General features: G+C 38.5%; 1 protein-coding gene across 3 annotated transcripts in view; it reads right to left on the minus strand.

Moving 5' to 3' along the window:
- Positions 1–6,261: 6,261 nt before the first annotated feature.
- ERCC8 (ERCC excision repair 8, CSA ubiquitin ligase complex subunit) overlaps positions 6,262–20,072 on the minus strand; it is a 28,927-nt gene continuing 15,116 nt past the window's right edge. For 2 of the 3 annotated variants that reach the window (XM_042804896.1, XM_042804897.1), the window contains 5 exons: positions 19,582–19,685; positions 17,281–17,405; positions 12,451–12,648; positions 9,549–9,635; positions 6,262–7,860 (listed from right to left, as the gene is read on the minus strand). In XM_042804896.1, the coding sequence (XP_042660830.1) occupies positions 7,807–7,860; positions 9,549–9,635; positions 12,451–12,648; positions 17,281–17,405; positions 19,582–19,685 (568 nt within the window). In that variant the 3' untranslated portion in view covers positions 6,262–7,806. Of the gene's footprint in view, positions 7,861–9,548; positions 9,636–12,450; positions 12,649–16,176; positions 16,323–17,280; positions 17,406–19,581; positions 19,686–20,072 lie in introns of those variants that run through there. The other variant, XM_042804898.1, reaches the window with a different exon arrangement.

Genomic DNA, 20,072 nt, shown 5'->3' on the forward strand with positions numbered 1-20,072 from the left:
ATTTATTGTAAAACCTGTTCAGGATTGCAGATGCATCTCTGTCCCACATCTACAAGAAAACAGTGGATTTGTAATCTCCTAAATGCATAAACCTCAGTGACTGACTGAAAGTCTCCCTCTTAGCCCAAAGCTAAAATGCATAACTAAAAATATCCCGGTTTCTTTCTGCCTTAATTTGAAAGCAAATGGTGACAAAATTGAAACTAAGAACAAAGCTGTATACCTATGCAATTAAAAACTTCTTTCATATGTAAATAGAAAACTGTCTTAATAGGCCCAAATATTTTTTTCCAGTCTCTTGGGCTTGGTGGAATTTGTCAGGACTGGACGTGGCTAAGGGTTGTCAACATGCTGGATGACATCAGTCAGCTGTCATCTGGGCAGAAAGTGTGGGCTGGTGGGTAAGGCTGACTACACAGCACACAGATATGATTGGAAGGGATGAAGCTGTGGGGAGCAGTTATGCACCTGCCTGAATTCCTGGCCACTCAGTCATCCCTTTTTATCCTTCACTTCCACTGTTTTTATAAAATAAACTAAAAGAAAACAAAACCAAAGAGAGGATGGAAGAAAGCATGTCCATTTCATAACTCAGCTTTAACCACACAAAAGGACTTTATTGATATGTCTTACATATTTTTTGTTTAGTTGGGTATTATAAGCATTAACTACTGCCCACTGAAACCGATACAATGGAGTCAAGAACACCCCTCAGGTATCAAAACCTCAGCACACATCTTAGTGGCTAAGCACATGCCCAATACTTAAGCTTGCTCTTTTTCTTTATGGACTACCTTAACCATATTAGTTTCTCTGCTCTATGTGCCAAAAAAAATGTATCTGGGCAGTTCCCATGGATTAACTGATATGCCCCTAACTTGACCATGTATCAGAAACTTTACTTGTACTACTTTAACAGTAGACTTACTTGTTAATTGTGGCAGATCTTAGGCCAATGTGTACTGAAGAACTTACAATTCTCAACTGTATGCACTAGACCGTTACCTCCATTAAAAGATGCATTAGGAAGAAAACCAAGAACTACCCTCCAATGGTGCCAAAGCAGTGGTAAACATATTTTTAAATATTTTTATATCCTATGTGCATATATATATGTGTGTGTCTATACATATGTATCTATATATCTCCATTCAAGGTAGGATAAGGACTACAACACAAGTGTGTTATAGTATATATATTACAAATAGATAAAGTATATATATGTGTAGTATATATATTACAAAAAAATGCAACAGTCAATTCTACTGATGTTCCCAAATGTAAGAATTTTTCAGCTTTACAATTACAGTGGTATGAAATTCTAGGCCCTACGCTGACCAAATATATGAGGAACTCATTCTTGATTAAAAAAAAAAAAAACAAATGTCTTGTGCAGTGAGAAGTCTGGCCTGACTACAAATCTAAACAATGCAAAAAAAAGTAGCGAATCCCTACATTTTTAGTCTTGACAGACTGTAAGAGTGACTATATTGGGAATAGAGAAAAGGTCAAAGGGAGGTAAGCACATGGTGTTAACTTGTTTTTCCCAATACTCGGGAGTTAACCATATTTAAATCCTCATGTGCTAATGCTTTCTTCCAGGTCTGTGTACAGGAGAAAAAAAGAACCAGGTTTTTGCTTAGATATCTCAATACCAGATTCTTTCTGAGCATCATAACCTAGATATAAATAATCAGAGTCCTATCTTATTGTCTCTACAGAACTCAACTTTCACTCAAGCTGAAGGAGGCTTATCAGGCTCTCTGGATTTCTTCAGCTGGTCTGGCTCAGACTGACTCCCACCTCCATTATTTCCTTAGGCTAGAAGGGAAAGGAAATTCTTTGATCTCTTGTAAGAACAAATACATTCTTTTACCTCTTTGGTACCTGCTGCTCCAAGCTCAAATAAAAATCTCTGCCTTGGTAAACAAATCAAGTCTTCTAAGCAATAGTCAATTCCCAGAATGGCCTGAAAAGATGAAAGCACTTCTCTATGAATTCTGATGCAGAGTATGACTACTAAATCCCAGTACCACTACTGCGCTGAGTGCAGTTCAGTCCAGTTTAAGCTTTTTTTAAGCTCTTAACTTTCTTACTGTTTTTAACAGGAATTTAGAATCCAGCTATCAGCTAGCTGACTCTCAAGTGAGTAACTTTATTTCAACATTAATGCATCACCTCTTTTGACATCTGACTGGATTTTCAAATATGTTCGTATTTTCTGACTGACATAAGGATGGGAAGTGCATAAATGAAGGGGAAAACTCAGGTTTAATTATCACATTTAACTTCCACACAAGCAAAAGATGCACAATTGTAACTGACACCATTGGCTTAGTACTTGGCTCTTTTCAGTGAAAAATAATATACAGCATACCTTCACTGTCCTTTAATTTTTTTTTTTATTTTGAAGATACCAGCACTTTACTTAGTAATTAAGTACAGCCTCCATAAGAATGCAGCAGAAATAAAATTTTTTCCTAAGGAAAAAAAAAAATTACCATATCTACGGAAATCTGGAAGGAAATTATAATATACATGCCAATATTCAAAGTAGAATTTCCACAGAAATTGGTGCTTGAAATGCTGGCTGGTTACCAAGAGGTTTTAAACATTGCAAACTAACTACCACCTAACAGCTACTGCCATTATATGGAAGGTTTGCAGGTGTTGAATTGTAGAATGTGCCTGGATTCCTGCCCAGATGAGACAGAGATGTTTTTTATTTCCCTCAACAGAAACGCCTCTCATTCCGACCAAGGACAACAATCAAGAAGAACAATGACATGTCCTGGGTTGAGTGAGTGGTGGAGTTTTTTGGCAGCAGGGGAGGGGGCTATCGGGGCGGCCCCCTGTGAGAAGCTTCTCGAAGCTCCCCCAGCTCCACGTCAGCTCCACTTCTGTTTGGGAAATTGAGCCAATCAGCTGCGCCTCTGCGATAACGTATTTAAGAAGGGACGTGGTGACGGGCAGTCGGACTTGTGAGGAGGAGTTGCTGCAGCTGCGTGAACACCAAGGTCAGTGGAGGAACGGAGGAAGAAAGGAGGGGGGAGGTGTGCTGGAGCAGAAACCCCCCTGTATCCTGTGGTGAGACGGCAGGGTGGCCCCCCCTGACACCCATGGAGATCTACGGTGGAGCAGACATTGATTTGTGGCCTGTTGCTCCTGCTCGGTTAATCAAGGTGCTGTGCCTGAAGAAGGCTGGGGTCTTGTGGGAAAAGGTAGCCCCACTGCTGTAATTCAGCGCTAGGAGGATTGCAGCACACGGGGGTGTCCCACACCGGAGCAGCTCGGGAAGGGCTGCAGCCGTGGGAGGGAATACAGTTGGAGGAAGTTAGTGACCCATGACGGAGCAGTGTGGGGAACGCTGCGGCCCATGGGAGGAATTCAAGTCGGAGAAAGTTTGTGGAGGACTGTCTCCTGTGAGAGGGGGACCACGATGGAGCGGGAGGAACAAGTTTCAGACACTCCCCTCACCGAACATGAAGGAAGTGGCAGAGCTGACTGCACCCCCCATTCCCTGCCCCTGCGCCACTGGGGGAGGAGGTAGAGATATCGGGAGCAGAACTGAGCCCGGGAAGAAGGGAGGGGTGGGGGGAAGGTGTTCTCAAGATGTGGCAATGTTTCTCACTGTCTTACTCTGTTATGTGTTGTTAGTGTCTGTAATAAATGTATGTTCTTTTTTAATTCCCCTAACGAGTCTGCCTTTTGCTCATGATCATAAAAGGGGGATTTTTCCCCATCCCAGTCCTATCTTGAACCCCAAGCCTGGCTCTCTGTCCCTTCTCATTGCTGGAGGGGAAGGGAGAGAGAGCTGCTGCATTGTGGTTGGCTGCCAATCATCGACGTATACCAGAAGAGAATTTGCAAAGATTCCTATGTAGAAGATAGTAGCTGTTAGTAGGAGCAATAAGCTCGCAAGGCAACCAATTTATATTTTCAACTGCTTGGGACACCTTCAGACACTAAACCAGAAGGTGTCTGGATAGATAGATACTTGGGTAAATAATCCCCAGCCCACCTCTTCCTGAGCTGAATCCCACACTGCATTATATGGTGCAACTTAAGCAAAACTGATATGCAAAAGGTTATTCAACAACAGCATGAAAATGAGGCCCATAAAAGTACAGAAGAAAGTTTCCACATTTCCAGATAGATCCCTATTCAGGGTTCTGTCTGGAAGAATTCCATGGGATATGGCCCTGATGAGAAGGAAGGTCCAGGAGAGCAGGCTAATTTTCAAGGATTGTCCATCCGCACACGCAGAAAAATAAAGCAAAGATGGAAGAATGTCTGCATGCATGAAAAGGGAGCTCCTGACAAAACTCAGGATGCAAAAAGGAAGCATACAAGAGGCAGAAGCAGGGAAAAAATACCAAGAAACTCTTAGCATGCACAGATAGGGCTAAGAAAGGCAAAACCCATCTGGAGTTAGATCTGGTGGGAAATATGAGAAGCAAATCTAAAACCTACAGGTGTATCAGCAGCAAAAGGAAAACTAGGGAAGATGTGAGCCCACTCTTAAATGTGGCAGGCGAACTGGAGACAAAGGTAACGGAAAAGGCTGAGGTACTCAACGCGTCTTCACCATTGTCTTTAGTGGTAAGACTGGACTTCAGTAAAACCAGGTTCCTGAGACCACTAGAAAGTCTGCAGCAAGAAAGGCATACCCTTGGTTGAGAAGGATCAGTTAGGGAATACTTACACTAACTGGACATATCCAAGTCCATGGTGCTTGACTGAATGGACTCACAACTGGCTGATGTAATTGTGAGACCACTCTCAATTATCTTGGAAGGGTCATGCTGAGCAGGATAGGTTTCTGCAGATTGTAAGAAAGCGAAGGTCATTCATGTCTTCAAGAAGGAATATACAGAAAATAGAGGTCAGTCAACTTCAACTCCTTCCTGGGAAGGTGATGGAGCAAATAATCCTGGAAACCACTTCCAGACACATAAGGGACAAGGTAGCAGTCAGCATAAGTTTATGAAAGGAAGATCATGCCTGACGAACCTGATAGCCTTCTACAACATGGCATCCAGCTTGGTGGACAAGTGGAGAACGGTGGATGATGCCTACCTTTACTTTAGAAAGGGTCCTAACAGTTTCCCAAACCACCCTTATCTATAAGCTGACAGACTAGACAAGGGAACAGTGAGATCGAAAAATGGCTGAAGAGACAGGCCCAGAGGGTTGCGATCAGTGGCAAAGTCCAGTTGGAGACCAGGCACTAGTGGTGTACCCCAAGGGTCAATACTGGATCCAGTCCTGTTTAACATCTTTATTAATGACCCTGATGACAGAAGATTGGGAAGAGTGCTTGATACAGCAGGATGTTGGGCTGCCACCCTCCAGAGGTACCTCAACAGACTGGAGAAGTAAGTCAACAGGAATCTCATGATGTTCAGTAAAGGCAAATGCCAAATCCTGCACCCAGGGAAGAGAAAGCCCATGGACCAGAAGAGGCCAGGGACCAATGTGCTGGAAAGCAGCATTGTAGAAGAGGACCCGTAACGCCTAGTGGACACTAAAGAGGCCATAACCCAGCAATGTGCCCTTGCAGCAAAGAAGGTCAATAGTATCCCAGGTTGCATTAGGAAGAGTGCTGCCAGCAGACTGAGGGAGGTGATCCTTCCTATGAGGAGAGGCTGAAAGAGCTGGGACTGTTCTGCCTGGAAAAGGCTCAGGCTATCTCACCAATGTGTAGAAGTATCTGATGGAGGCAAGGAAAGAGACAGTAAAGAAGAGTAAGTGGTATCCAACAATGGGTCAAGATGCAATGGGTGCAAACTGAAATACAGAAAACTCCATTTAAATATAAGAAGAAACTTCTAGTATAAGGACGCTCAAACACTGGGAACAGGTCTGTAGGTTGTAGAGATACTCAAAGCCCAACTGGAGACAAGCTTGAGCAACATACTTTAGGTGACTGTTTTGAGCAGGGAGGTTGGACTAGATTATCTCCAGTGGTCCTTTCCAACCTCAGTAACTGTATACTCAAAGCACAAGAAAAAGGAACTCATTTGAGAAAGGCCATTCAAAAAAAAAAAAAACAACCAAAACCAAACCCCAGTAGAATTAATGCAACATTCTTATTTATGGGTTTAATGTTATGATTTCTTATCTTTAATATATGAAATTTTTCTACCTCTCCCATTTTATACACCATTTCCTGTCCACCAGAGCTGCTGTTGTTTTAGATGGCTTTTTGTTTGTTTTAAAATCAACACCATTTATAGTCACATTACAGATAACTGAAAATTGATTGAAAAAATGCATTTATTCTTTGATAACTAACATAACGAGCACATTTTTAGAAATTCAAATACAAAACACATGCACTGCAGTTGCCATACACAAACGATATGCACAGTTATAACACAAAAACATTACAGGTAACTGAAAACTGATTGATAAAAGCATTTATTCTTTGATAATTATGATATACTAAGCAGATTTTTAGAAATTTAAATACCAAATACATGCATTGTAATTGGCATATACAAATGATATGCACAATTATAACACACACAAGTCATCCTCTTGAAGACAAAAATCAGAATGTGTAATCTTCAAATCTGTTCCCCAGTTTTTCCTATTTGAAGGAACAGCCACCATTGGTAATGAAAATTATCATTTGAAAAAAAAAAAAAAAAATTCTCTTCTCTAATCCTGTAAAGTGAGTGTCAGGCTGGGCCTTAACTTCAGTCAAAACTTCTGTAAGTCTTCCACCCTGAAGCTATCCAGTTAACAGTGGGTCTCTCCCAGCAAATATGCACTACATATGAAGCTTCTTTAATTACAACATTCCCTTTATATTCCCACTCCTTTGATACATCCTCTGTATCATTTTACAGTGCTAGACTAGATTGATATAGAAACTGACAACCTGTATCTCGTATAGATATTAAAATACAGAAGCACAGTGAATTCTAAACTGCATATTATAGAAATAATACAGACCACACACTTTTTTTCATTTACTTGTACAAGATTTTTTCCTTTTGTCTGAACGTGAGGTCTTAATAGCTGCTCTGGAAGGAATTTTTCCTCTATAGAGTGGCATCTACATCCAATGGGAACCTCTAATTCATCTCTCAGCTTGGTGACTACACTATGTCTAAAGCACAAACTAGTGATCAATATTAGACAATAACTCCACAAAGCTCCTCCTTTTCAAAACAGAGCAGGCATTAGGAACAGAAATTCAGATGAAAACAGTTTTAAAGGACTACATTCAATATTTCTAACTTGAAACGTGACCCACTCTTTGCCTTGCACTGTACCTCAAACCTGTTTCTGTCCAGGAATTCTTCATGCTGGCTAGGGAAGTGTGAGAGATTCATACATAGAAGACTGGTATTAAAAGCCTGATAACAGGAGCAACAAAAACTCCCTTTAAAGTAGTTTATATTCTTAACTTTCTGGGACAGATTCAGATGTTAGTTGAAAAGGGTCACCATATAAATACTTCAGTAGATGATACCAGCTATACCTCTTTCCGAACTGGATACTGCATTTAATGGAGAAACTTACACAAAACTGAAAACACAAAAGAAGAGGCACAAAATCCTGTGCAGTCCCACAGTACATAAGCACTTAAAAATGGATGCAGTTTGCTCCATCTAGGCATGGATAAAAATAAACTGAACACAGAGCAGTGAAAACTTAATTCTGAAAGACCTTGCTATAACAGAAATGCAACAAAAATCCAGTCATAATAAATCTGACAATACCAAATTTTGTAGATAAAGTCTGTGAATGCAGTGCCTGAATGTCAATTTAGTATCAGCACTTAAGTGAAATTCAGTCTTCATTACTACTGCTGCTCCATAGGTCTTCATACATTGGACCGGAATACTGTTGAGGCAGAGAATAAAGAAAAAAATTCTTTCAGTGGTTTCCTCAGTTAAAAATACTCAAATCAAATAAGGGCTAATTTGAGTATTTCTTAATTACTGTAGGTAGACAAACTATAGTGTGTCTCATGAGTACTCCATTTTAACCACTTTTGTCATTCCATTGATTCAGGACAGGATAAATTATAAAAAGAAACAGTACTCTTATTTAATTCCAATCTCAACACAAAACACCTGAAACACTGTCTGGAAGTTTTACAAATATCTACTATAAAATATAACAGACAAATTGTCTGTGTGTGTTTTATGTCATTGGTTTTAAGTTGTAGTTTCCTTGACCCAGCATAAGTGAGCACTACGGTCTGAAACAGTAGTCCTGGCCTCTATCTACATCCAACAACTCTTTCTCACCTCAGCCCCACTAGGGTGAATCTAAAGGGTTTGTGCAGCTATGCAGTATGCTGAATCACAGTGAAATGAGGTAACTTTCTTGTTTATTCTATTCTGGGTTCAGATTCTGGTCATACAGGCATTCAAGTGGCTGTTCTAGCACATAAGATGGAGCAGGAACTAGTGGCCTGTGGACAGCACATCTGCTTCTTTCAGAGACAGTGCTCATCAACATTTGCAAAAGCAGCTGTAGCTTGAACAGATTTCAGAACCGGTACATATTATATCTGTTCACCATGTCAAATATAAAAGGGCAATTGTAATCAGAGCTGGGTAAATGAACTTTTTGCTGCGGGTTTGTTTTTCAGACTAAGAAAAAACAGTTCACACATCAAACTCCTCAGTTACAGCAAAAATGGTCATTTCAGGTCAACTGAACACATTTTGGGTTTAGGCTATCTAATCTTTGAAATTACTTCTTTCTTATTTGCTTAAGTGTAGGATAGTTCTGAAATATGTTGTCTTACAAAGCAAAGCAAGTGTTACAAAAATTGTATGCTTAATTACCCATCCAAAATGGAACATTTCAGAAATTTTTAAAAGTGCAATTTTTGTATGCCATGAGCCAAAACTTAAACATATCTTGACCTTTTTAACATTAGAACAGTTTGCCAGACTGATTCTGTAAACGATTTCAGTTCCTTAAAATCTAGAAGCTTTCCCCCTCAAATCGTTCACTGAAACTTTTATTGCCCAGCTCTAATACAAAGAGGAACTACTCTCTTGGAACAGTGTTACATATGATCTTTCCTGCAACAACCTGAGCATCTTGCCTCAGACACTATAATAAGCTCACTTATAATCTTCTTTATTGTATTTCTGAAACAAAAATATTTGTTTATGAAGTGTGGCATCCCTAATCTTCTTGTTTAATACAAAGTATATCCTTAAAACAATTTAAAATACAATCTTTGGCACCCTTCTAGTTCCTAAATAGCATAAACTACAGAAAACAATTTGCAAATTAAGTAAGATGAAGTTGGAAGACTGATAGCCAAATGACAGGTACTACTTTTTAATTGAGAAGCTAGAAATCTGCAAAAGATTTTACTAGACTGAAAAAAAATGTCCTCTTGAAACCCCACAAGAATCAAAAGATTGCACAGATACAATAGGTAATTTTTCTCTTAGGAATTGTTGCAAGTGTTTATGGTGAAACACATACTTCATTTAATTTCCACACCACCTCCCCAAGCATAACAGTCAAAAAAGCGCATTTTAAACCCACAAATTCATTACGTTTTCTGAAGTATCATCAGGAACTGGCTCTCGAGGAGTTGGTACCCACGCAAGGATATTGTGATCATTGCTACCACTATAAAGTTCCTTTAAGAAATCAAGGAAAAGTTACTTTTACATGAATTTACTGAACAGTGACAGATAGAACATTGGGGAGAAAAGTGTATGAAATATTTTCTTAATAAGACAAAAATACAATTTATAATTTGTACTATAATATTAATATAAGTATTTTAAATAATATTCTAAACCAAAATGAGTAAGTTTTTATATTTTTCCAGATTGCTCACCAAAACAGCACTACCCACATTTAAATTAACTTTATGGCTTAAATGCACTTTCCTCTTCTCTCATGTCTTCTGAAAACAAACATATTTTAACAGTTAAGAAGCTTAAGAGATGATTTATGTTCAGTGGAGGAAAAAGAGAAATTTTTTACTGTAATTAAAATATATGGATCAAATCAAAAGCATCTATTAACACATATCAGAAGAGAGTACATGTATGGAATAAAGAAGTATTAAGTAAATGTAGTTTCAGCATGCCTTGGGAAGGAAAAGAACAAATAGAGAACTATTTGAAACTTGTACCCTGTTGGGAAGGCAGAGATCAGAAAGACAAATTTATTATTTCTAATAACTCTATTTATTATGTTAATGACTAAGAACTGAGATCCCATTGTGCAAGGTACGCTGCAAACACATGGAAGCAGTCTCTACACTACACCGCTAACAGTCAAGTATAGCTTAGTTTTCTTATTTTCTATTAAAGGAAATAGAATTCTGTTACTTTAAACTGTGGAAATTTTGATAGAAATACTGCACCATCTTTGAAGTAAATTTTGCACTAATAATGCTTCTGTTATCCAAAGTGCTACTTAAATGAACATGCATGAATATATTCTCATATGCTTTCTATCTTGAATCATATTCCTGCATATCATACACAATGTCTGACACTCGAGTATTGCGATATTTCACTTGGGCAGTTTAAATACAAAGTAGTTTTTCAGTATTCAGACTGACAGTATGAAAGCCTTGCTTTAAGCATGTTGGCTTTTACACTTAATCTACCAATTCTGTGCATATGTGCATATTATTAATATGTTGATTCAACATAAGCTCAATAATTATTATAGTTCTGTCTTTGCAGAAAGTCTCCTATGGTATATGTATTTAACTCTAGAGCTGCATGAATTACAATGACAGTTGGTGCGGGAACTTAATGCCTAATTCCTATAAATACTCATTTATGTGGCTAATCTTACCCAAGAAAGTGGACATACTCACTTTTGTAAAACTGGTCCCATGCATGAAGTTATTCATGCATAAAACACATACAAGATTAGAGTTCATAATTTTTACCTTTGGTGTTGACACACTGACTACAGTAATGTTATTCCAGAGTAAGAATTTAATACAACTAAAAGCAGAGCATATAAAGACAGACCAATTCGTCACACTTCTAGAATATAGAACTGAACTCTGGAAAAGGGCCGTTCTCAAAAAGATTCAGGAATCATAACAGATAAACAAATAATTTTGTTGCCAATAAACCTACAGTGACTGATGCAATTCTGGTGTACATGTTCATACATGAGTGATGTTTTTCTTAGGATCTTAAAAGCCAAGACAGAGACACTATAAAGAGAGGTACATTTCCAGTGCTAGAAAACATTATTTACAGTAAGATTTAACAAGTCCTACCTTTTCAGCTTACCAAAAAGAAACCCAGAGATGATTTAATGTAAACATACTAGCACTTTTCTTGGGAAACTAAAGCTAGTCAGTAACAATCCAGAAAAGATGTGCCTTAGCTATGTGATTATTCTACCTTTCAGTGGATCTAGTATCTCACTGCCTATTCATGCCAGAACTGCTTTTCAGGTCTAACAAGGCTTATTAGCTTGAGCTCTATTGCGCCATCTGTAACATGTTCAAAACTTTCAGTGAAGTCCATCTCAGTGATGGGGAAAGATTGTTTCAGTCAAAGTAACTGGACTCAAAGTAAAAGCTAACAGATTCACTTCTATGATGTATTGTATGAGAGGTCACGAAAAGATATCCACAGGCCCCTTCTGCGTAATATTACAGAAACAAAAGACAATAAAGGAGGAGCTGGAATATGAAGTACAATCCTCAACATCTGAGGGCAACTATGTAACAGCCTTAAAATTCATACTAATATCCACTCTGCTCTCGTCATACCGCAAGCCATAAGAACAATCTGTTGTAAAATATCTCATAACAAATTTACCTTTGTTGTCCTTAAATCTTTTATTACAAGAGGAAAATGTATCATGGGGGAAGAAGAAAAGAAAAAGGGTTGTCAGCACCATGAGTCTCTGCAATGCTATGGTGAAATGTTCTCAGATTAATTTATGAAGCTCATCATGTTTAGCACCTCATCCAAACCGTTCATACAGCCAGTGACTGGTATAACTACAGGCATTTGCACAAGGTCACCTTAAAGTACCTGAGAGGGTTTCAAGTACTGATAGCAATACTAACGTACTTCACCTAAATGCACTTCACATTCTTTCTTACTGTGAGTAGTCTTAGGTATCACAGAAAGACAACTGCCTCCTCTTTGGTCTTACAGACAAAAGGCAGAAGCCTTCATGTATACGATTTATTAATGACAATATAAGCAAAAAAAATTACTATATTATATTTAAAAATTACCTATGAGACAAAACAAATAGTGGAAGGAATCCAGTATAGAAAGGGCTGTCCTTAGAACCTAACCAAACTTTTCTTGCTTGACACATAGGCCACAGAACTCTGTCTTATATTAAGATCTTTGGGCTCATCCATGAAAAGTTAATACTTTTTGTGCAAACAGTTTGGTAAGGTGCATAAATATTCCAGGTTGTATGTAATATTGTTTGTACTTTACTTACCTGAAAGTTAGGTTGAAATACACAGCAGTTAACAGTATTATAATGCCCTCTAAGCACAGTTTTCAGTTCTCCTGTGAAAACTGCATAAACAGCAATGGTACTACCACACGGTACAAATGCATACTCTTGATTACAGCCACAAGAGACGGTGAATTTGACTCCTTTTCTACTCTCATTATAGATTTTCCCATAATTCACCTGTAAAATTAAGGATTATGCAGTTAGTTATTAACTAAAAATACAGGAAATAACTTCACATGAAAAGGTCAATTTAATTTCTTCTTTAATACCTAATAAAATTAATTTTAAGCTTCCAATGTTAATACAACTCTTGAGATTTCCAATTACACATGTCTATCAAGAAAATTCATCTCTTCATTAAAGTTCACTCCCCTTAATATTAATTTTAGGAAAGGGAAATAAATATATGCCTAAAAATCAGCAGTTTCACTTAGAAATAGAATTTACACAGGCTGTTGTGTGCCAGACCTAGACAGAGCACCCAAACTATCACTGAAATTAGAACTGGTTCAGGAATCACTGCTTTAAACATTTTCCTAGATGATCCAACGTAATACTTTTCAATATTGAAACTGTACAAGAACTCCTTATGCATAACACTATACAGTTACAAAGCATAAAACCATAGAGTAGTTTGGGTTGGAAGGCACCTTTAAACGTCACCTAGACGAATCCCACTGCAGTGAGGAGGGGACATCTTCAACTACATCTGGTTGCTCAGAGCCCCATCCAACCTGACCTTGAATGTTTCCAGAGATGGGGCATCTACTACCTCTGAGAAACCTGCTCCAGTGTTTCACCACCCTCATCGTAAACAAATTTCTTCCTTACATCTAGTCTAAATTTATCCACTGTCAGTTCAAAACCATTACCCCTTGTCCTATCACAACAGACCTTACCGCAAAGTCTGTCCCCGTCTTTCTTGTAAACCCTCTTTAAGTATTGAAAGGCTGCAATAAGGTCTCCCCAGAGCCTTCTCTTTTCCAGGCTGAACCACATCAACTCTCTTAGCTTGTCCTCATAGGAGGTGTTCCATCCCTCTGATCACTTTTGTGGCTTCCTCTGGACCTGCTCCCACATGTCTCTGTCTTTCCTGTGCTAAGGACTCCAGAGCTGGACACAGTACTCCAGGCGGGGTCTCGCGAGAGCAGAAAAGGGGCGAAACACCTCCCTCAACCTGCTGGCCACACTTCTTTTGATGCAGCCCAGGATATGGTTGGCTTTCTGGGCTGCAAGTGCACGTTGTCAGCTCACAGTCAGTTTTCCATCCACCAGTACGCCCAAGTCCTTATCCATGGGGCTGCTCTCCATCCCTTCATCCCCCAGCCTGTATTAGTATCAGGTGATGCCCTGACTCATGTGCAGGACCTTGCACTTGGCCTTGCTGAACCTCCTGAGGTTCACATGGGCACACTTCTTGAGCTTGTCTAGGTCCCTCTGGATGGCATCCTGTCCCTCAGGTGTCAGCTACATCACTCAGCTTGGTGTCACCTGCAGACTTGCTGAGAGTGCACTCAGTCCCACTATGTCATTGATGAAGATATTAAACAGTACCAGTCCTAATACTGCAAGACTTTAGCCCACAGAAGGACCAGAAATTGATCTATAATACCTTCTACCCTGTAAGTGCCCTTTGTTTATCAGCGTTGACAGTTGCAGAAAACCACATTTCTTAAGTTTATATGCCAGTAGGATGGTGAAGAACTAGCCCTAAATCTAGACGAAGCAAGAACTAGACCTAAGGATTTCTCAGCAAGTCATCCCTTGGTCAGGGAAGATGGAATAGAGGAAAAACATCTGCAATGTAGGGAAAGATTCTGCATCTCTCCCTCATGAGTTACCAAGAAGCAGTAGGAGATCAACGGGCAGTATGAAAAGAACTGAAGGGCAAGCAGAAGGATGACATAAAGGTGAAATAAAGGGATTAAGAGACTCAAGAAAGAGAAGAAATAAAGAATAACTTGCTAAATTATTATGGACTAGTTAAGGGTGATAAAGCCTATCTTTAACCAAAGCTAAATCACCACCGAGAAATTCAATACTTTTCCCTATAACGGCAGCTGGATTAGGAGTAGATGCCACATTTCTAAGACCTGGCTTGGGAGGTGTGCGGGGAGCCTTGCAAATAGAAGTGGTGTGTAAGTAGTATAGATTATTAGTGTCTGTATGTTTCACGCTCTTGACAAGTCCTGTACAGATTAAAATCTCCAATGTTGTAAGTGGAAAGTTTCCAAACATGTTAGGAAATACTCCAGTTGGATATATCAGTCTAATTAGGTCCTATCAGACACCAGAAGTGTGTTAATGTGAAAATAAAGAAATATGAAAACAGTATAGCTTACCTCTAAAAAAACTTAATTAAAACAAAACATTAGAATGTTGACAAATAAAACATACTTTTTCATGAAAAGGGAAAAGTCTACTACAAACACCTGAAATTCACACATTATTTCATGGTTTAAAATAAGTTTTTTTCTAATAAAAATAACTCTTAAATTTGAATTCATTAATGCTACATAGCATTATATATAAATTATTTTGTTTTCAGATAGTATTGTCCTACAACCTATGCTCTTAATTTCTGATGAAAAACAGAGATTCACTTATACATACAGTGTTAGTAAAGCTCTGGTTTGATTTTAAAACTCCCTACCTAAACCTCATGCCCTATAATTAAAAAAGAAATCCTAAGTGTGAAATCTTTTGACTATAAGCTAACAGATTTGTAAAGTTTATCAGGTAAATATTCTAATACAAATGCCCTGTTTTGTCAGGTACTTGATCCATACTACATCAATAGCCTGAGTCCAAAGTCTGAGGCAAATAAAAGCATCAGTCAGCATAAGCCAGGCAAGAAAGATAACTACTTGTTGCTCCATTTTTAAAGTATGTTGTTACATATTAAAGAGCACTTATATAAAAAAGTGTAATAAAAAGGAGTCCTAGGAAAATCTCTCTCAATCATAAAAATGTATACAAAAAGAATGTGATTAGCATACAAGTAGGTTGATATTTTTTCATCCTGAGAGGAAATTTTCATGAGATGTGGGGCTTATGTCACGTTCTTTATTGATAATAATGATCCTTTTGTAGAGACAGCATTTGTAAATACTGACTGCACTAGATCTTGTTAATGCTAGTCATTGTAAGAGGCATATTACTCTGCTGATCAAGACCAATGAAATTCTTTTACACAGCATGTGAACTCTAACAGCAACAATTCCCAAGCCACAGCACTGCTTAGAACAAAGGCACGTACAATGAAAGGGGGGAATGGAGGCTGGGAAGAGTAAATTATATAGATATATTCAGTGTAAATATTCCTGCTTGACAAAGGAGCAGTAGAAAGGAAAGGATGCTGCTGAAACAAGAACTGAAGAAAGATCTTAAAAACTGGCTTTGTCCTTTAAGCACACAAACAGCAAAACCTGCCTCCTCCTGTTTGACTCTTCCTATACTCAGTGAATCAGGACTTTATCTTCCTTTTTGTGGTAAAGGATGTACACAAGATGTGTAGAACTCCAACATTCATTTCTCTTACTAACTGAAACAATCCACTTGGCCCCATATTTGGCTCATTGCCACCAAAAATTCATATGCATAGATTAATTTATTTACCTTTCAAAAGGCACAAAAAGAAATTATGGACATTAAAAGGACTGGCTAGTAGGGGAAATAAGGGACTATGGTGTGAACTTTTATTACCTGTACATGCCTCTGTCTGTTGGTACCTTAAAATTATTTTAAGCAATACCTCTGGTCAGTGTGTGAAAATACAGTACTCTGGACAATATAATTCTGGACTTGAAAATGCAAGGCAGGATGAAGCTATTCCACACCAAGTAAGAAAACTGTAAAATAGCCAATGAAACAAGTCAGTGAACTAACAGGCACAGAAAAACAAAAAACAGTGATCCAGTGGTTGATATGAGAGTGAACAAACTGTATTATCTACTTTGGTGATGGTGATTTGAAGACAGAAAGATGTCTGTATATGAAGTGCTGAGAACAAGTGGGCAAATATGGGCAGCACGGACACAGAAACTCCTTTCATTTAAATGTCTAGGAGTTTTTTGCTATGTTTGGAAACTAAGCAGCAGAAGTGAAAGATTTCTAAGGTAGAGTAAAATTTCTTCCTTTCTTGATAGCAACGACAGACCATAATCACAACTGGCTAGAATACCACAGAAACCAACTTACCTATTACATTGTTCTTTCAAAATAATTTTTTGTACTGAGCAGAAAATTAAAACAGAAAGCTTCAGCAAAAAACAAGCCATGGAAAGGACTCGAGCAGTAGTAGATATTTCATTCCCCTCCCTGCCTCTATTTGGTTGCAATGCAAATGTAGAGGGATAGCTATTTTTAAACAGTTCTATATAACTCCACAAGAGAGATTCCACAAAACCACAGAGAAAATTGCAAGAAAGCCAGGCAGTGAGTGAAACTTGGGTATGGACAGCACACTGACAGCTAATAGTTGAAAAAAACCCTAATTCTACCAGCAGTCACTACATATTAAGGTTTTCATTGCTGTCTGAAGCGTTTTCAGTTACGCTCACAAATAAATGAATTTAAAGTTACCATTTTCAATCTTTAAATAGATCCAGGCTCCTTCATACTCTTTTTAATAAATAGAAATAAGAAAAGAGATCTGGAAAAAAAATGCTGACTAAAATCTACTAATGATGGATTAAGCAGGTGTATTTTTATGAAAATGAGTATCTAAAGTGGTAATGACAACTGCACGAATTATAGATCTTATAAAAGTGAAAGTAAAAACATAACCAAAGATCCTTGAAAACTAACTAATGTGTTTTCTCCAGTGAAGCTGTTCCAGAGTCGCATCCGATCATCTGTACCAATGGTCAAGAGATGAAGTCCATCATTCATGTAGCATAAACCATTAACTCTCCCATTGTGAGCAGTGTTTGCTGTCAGGAAGAAGAGGTAGGTCAGATTTCTGCATAATTACCATTTTGTATAGATATTTTTATTTTAATGTTTAGTACTGAAAGTGCTGTTTAAATGATAACCTATCAGTAAATTAATGACTTAACTCTTGGTTTCTGAAAGTATCTGGTTGGTGTCTGGTCTGGAATAAGCAGATGGAGGACAGAAGTATGGACAGAGTAACGCCGGGCACAAGTACAGACTGGGAGAGGGTTGGCTGGAGAGCAGCCCTGCAGAAAGGGGTCTGGGGTCTGGTGTGATGCTGAGCTCAGTGTGAGTCAGCAGTGTGCCCCAGCAGCCCAGAGGGCAAACGGCACCCTGGGGTGCATCCAACACAGCGTAATCAGCCGGCCAAAAGCGGTGATTATCCCACTGTATTCAGCGTTGGGGCGGCCTCACCTCGAGTGCTGTGCGCAGTGCTGGGCCCCACCAGTTAAGAAGGATGTGAGGGACATTGAGTGTGCCCAGAGGAGGGCAACAAAGCTGGTGAAAGGGCTGGAAGGCATGTCCTGTGAGGAGTGGCTGAGGACTTTGGGATTGTCTGTTTTGGAGAAAAGGAGCCTGAGGGGCGACCTCGTTGGTCTCTGCAGCTTCCTGAGGAGGGGAAGGGCAGAGGGAGGTGCTGATCTCTTCTCCCAGGTATCCAGTGACAGGACACATGGGAATGGTTCAAAGCTGCACCAAGGGAGGTTTAGACTGGACATTAGAAAGTATTTCTTTACTGAGAGGGTGCTCAAACCCTCAAACAGGCTTCCTGGAGACGTAGTAGATGCTCCAAGCCTGTCCACATTGAAGAAGCATTTGGACAATGCCCTTAATAACATGCTTTAATTTTTGGTCAGCCCTGAAGTTGTCAGGCAGCTGGACTAGATGACTGCTGCAGGTCTCTTACAACTGAGTATTCTATGCTATATGGTTTACAGAGTACTATAAATGCATTCCATTGAGTGCACCCTGCAATCTTAAATATGTTAAAGTAGCAAAAATCCAACTCAGTGCTACCACAGCAAACCTAATTATGGTGCTCATAAATTAACTCACTGAAAAATGGATAATTTCTCTGCATTTCCATCTCAGTAATTTCTTGAATTTCAATTGATTTTGACAATTTTAAATTTAAATATCTATATTACCACACTACAATTTACATAGTATCTGTTTTAATATCCATGTTCTCTACTTACTGCTACTTCATATCCTCTAACTCTAGATTTTGGAAAATTAATTCGACTTCAGAGATTTGCATTTATTTTTCTACATGCAATTTAAGTTGCACATAGCAAGTTAGACTGACTTGTAGCTTTAATCACTATGATTTATGCTATGCAAATCTCTTTGTTCAAAGCCATGTACACCATTCCTACTTTGTGATTCCATTCCAAATACTATGTATTCCTACCTCAGAGTAGCAAGTGTTCTTGCTTTGGCCTGCCGAATTTTGTACAGAATTGACCAAAATTCATGCACTTTAATAGGAAGCTCAGAAGCTTCCCTTTAACTTAGGTATTGTTTTTTAGTATGGAAATGTGACCTGAAGATACATAAAAATGTTAATGTTGTAGCTAATAACTGATACAAGGCACCATTAATACATTTGACTGTCATTTAGCTTCCTGTAAAATTAATCATAAATTTTTACTCTGTTGTATACTTAATGCCGTATGAAAAGAATATAATTAATTTTACAGCACCACATATGAGAAAATACTCTAGAGGCTTGCATTGGAAGCAAGACTAATTTAAACAGGAAAAGGAATGCACTTTTGTGGGTTTTGTTTGTGTTGTCTTTGTTTTTAAAGGAAGGTAATTAATTCCGGGAACAGCGTATGAGTGTGAAGTGATTGCTGTTTATATGAAACCTAATCTACAGCAAGGATTAACTCTTTCACCCTTAAAATGGAGGGCAAAATTTCCCATTTCAGGAAGAAAAACATTTAGAAAAACAGTGTGGCCAAAGAGATCCCCTAAACAAGACCCCAACAACAAACACCGTCTTTATAGCAAAAGCAACTGAATGAAATTCCATGTCCTGTGTAAACACAGTAGGTAACAACTGGATTATCACTACTCTCTTTGGTCTTAGTATTGCATGTACTTATGAAATAAAAGAATGTTTCTAGTTACATATGGATTACCACCAGTTATATTCTGCATTACCTGTCTCAGAAGAGGCTTTGGAGTTTTCTCCATTGTACTGATCAAGTGTATTCAGACATCCAGATGCTCTCCTCACATCCCACAGTTTTACTCTACTGTCAGCACTAAGAAAAGCAGATTTGCATATATTAGGGAAATTGCGTGTACCTTGGTTCAGTAACTGTCTTTTACCAACCCACCTGGCACTCACTCTGTTTCAGCAACTATTCTGAATTACTCATCATGCAGTCAGTCAAGCCAACAGAATCTCATGAAAAAATTTTAAAGACAGACTTTGGACATTCATTTACATGTATTACTAGATACAGCTTGTACACTACAGGCACCTAGAAGTGAATCTTTGTCTACAATACAATACACATGCTTCTTTCTAAAACATAACACCCTTGCATTGTCTGTAATGGTTGTCCAGGAACTCAGGCTCTTGATATCACGTATCTATAGTACAACTGGTACAGAAGTTGGCTACATACATGTAGGCTGGATTAGTC

The sequence above is a fragment of the Tyto alba genome, unplaced genomic scaffold, assembly GCF_018691265.1.
Source record: "Tyto alba isolate M040663 unplaced genomic scaffold, T.alba_DEE_v4.0 Super-Scaffold_42, whole genome shotgun sequence".
NCBI lineage: Eukaryota > Metazoa > Chordata > Aves > Strigiformes > Tytonidae > Tyto > Tyto alba.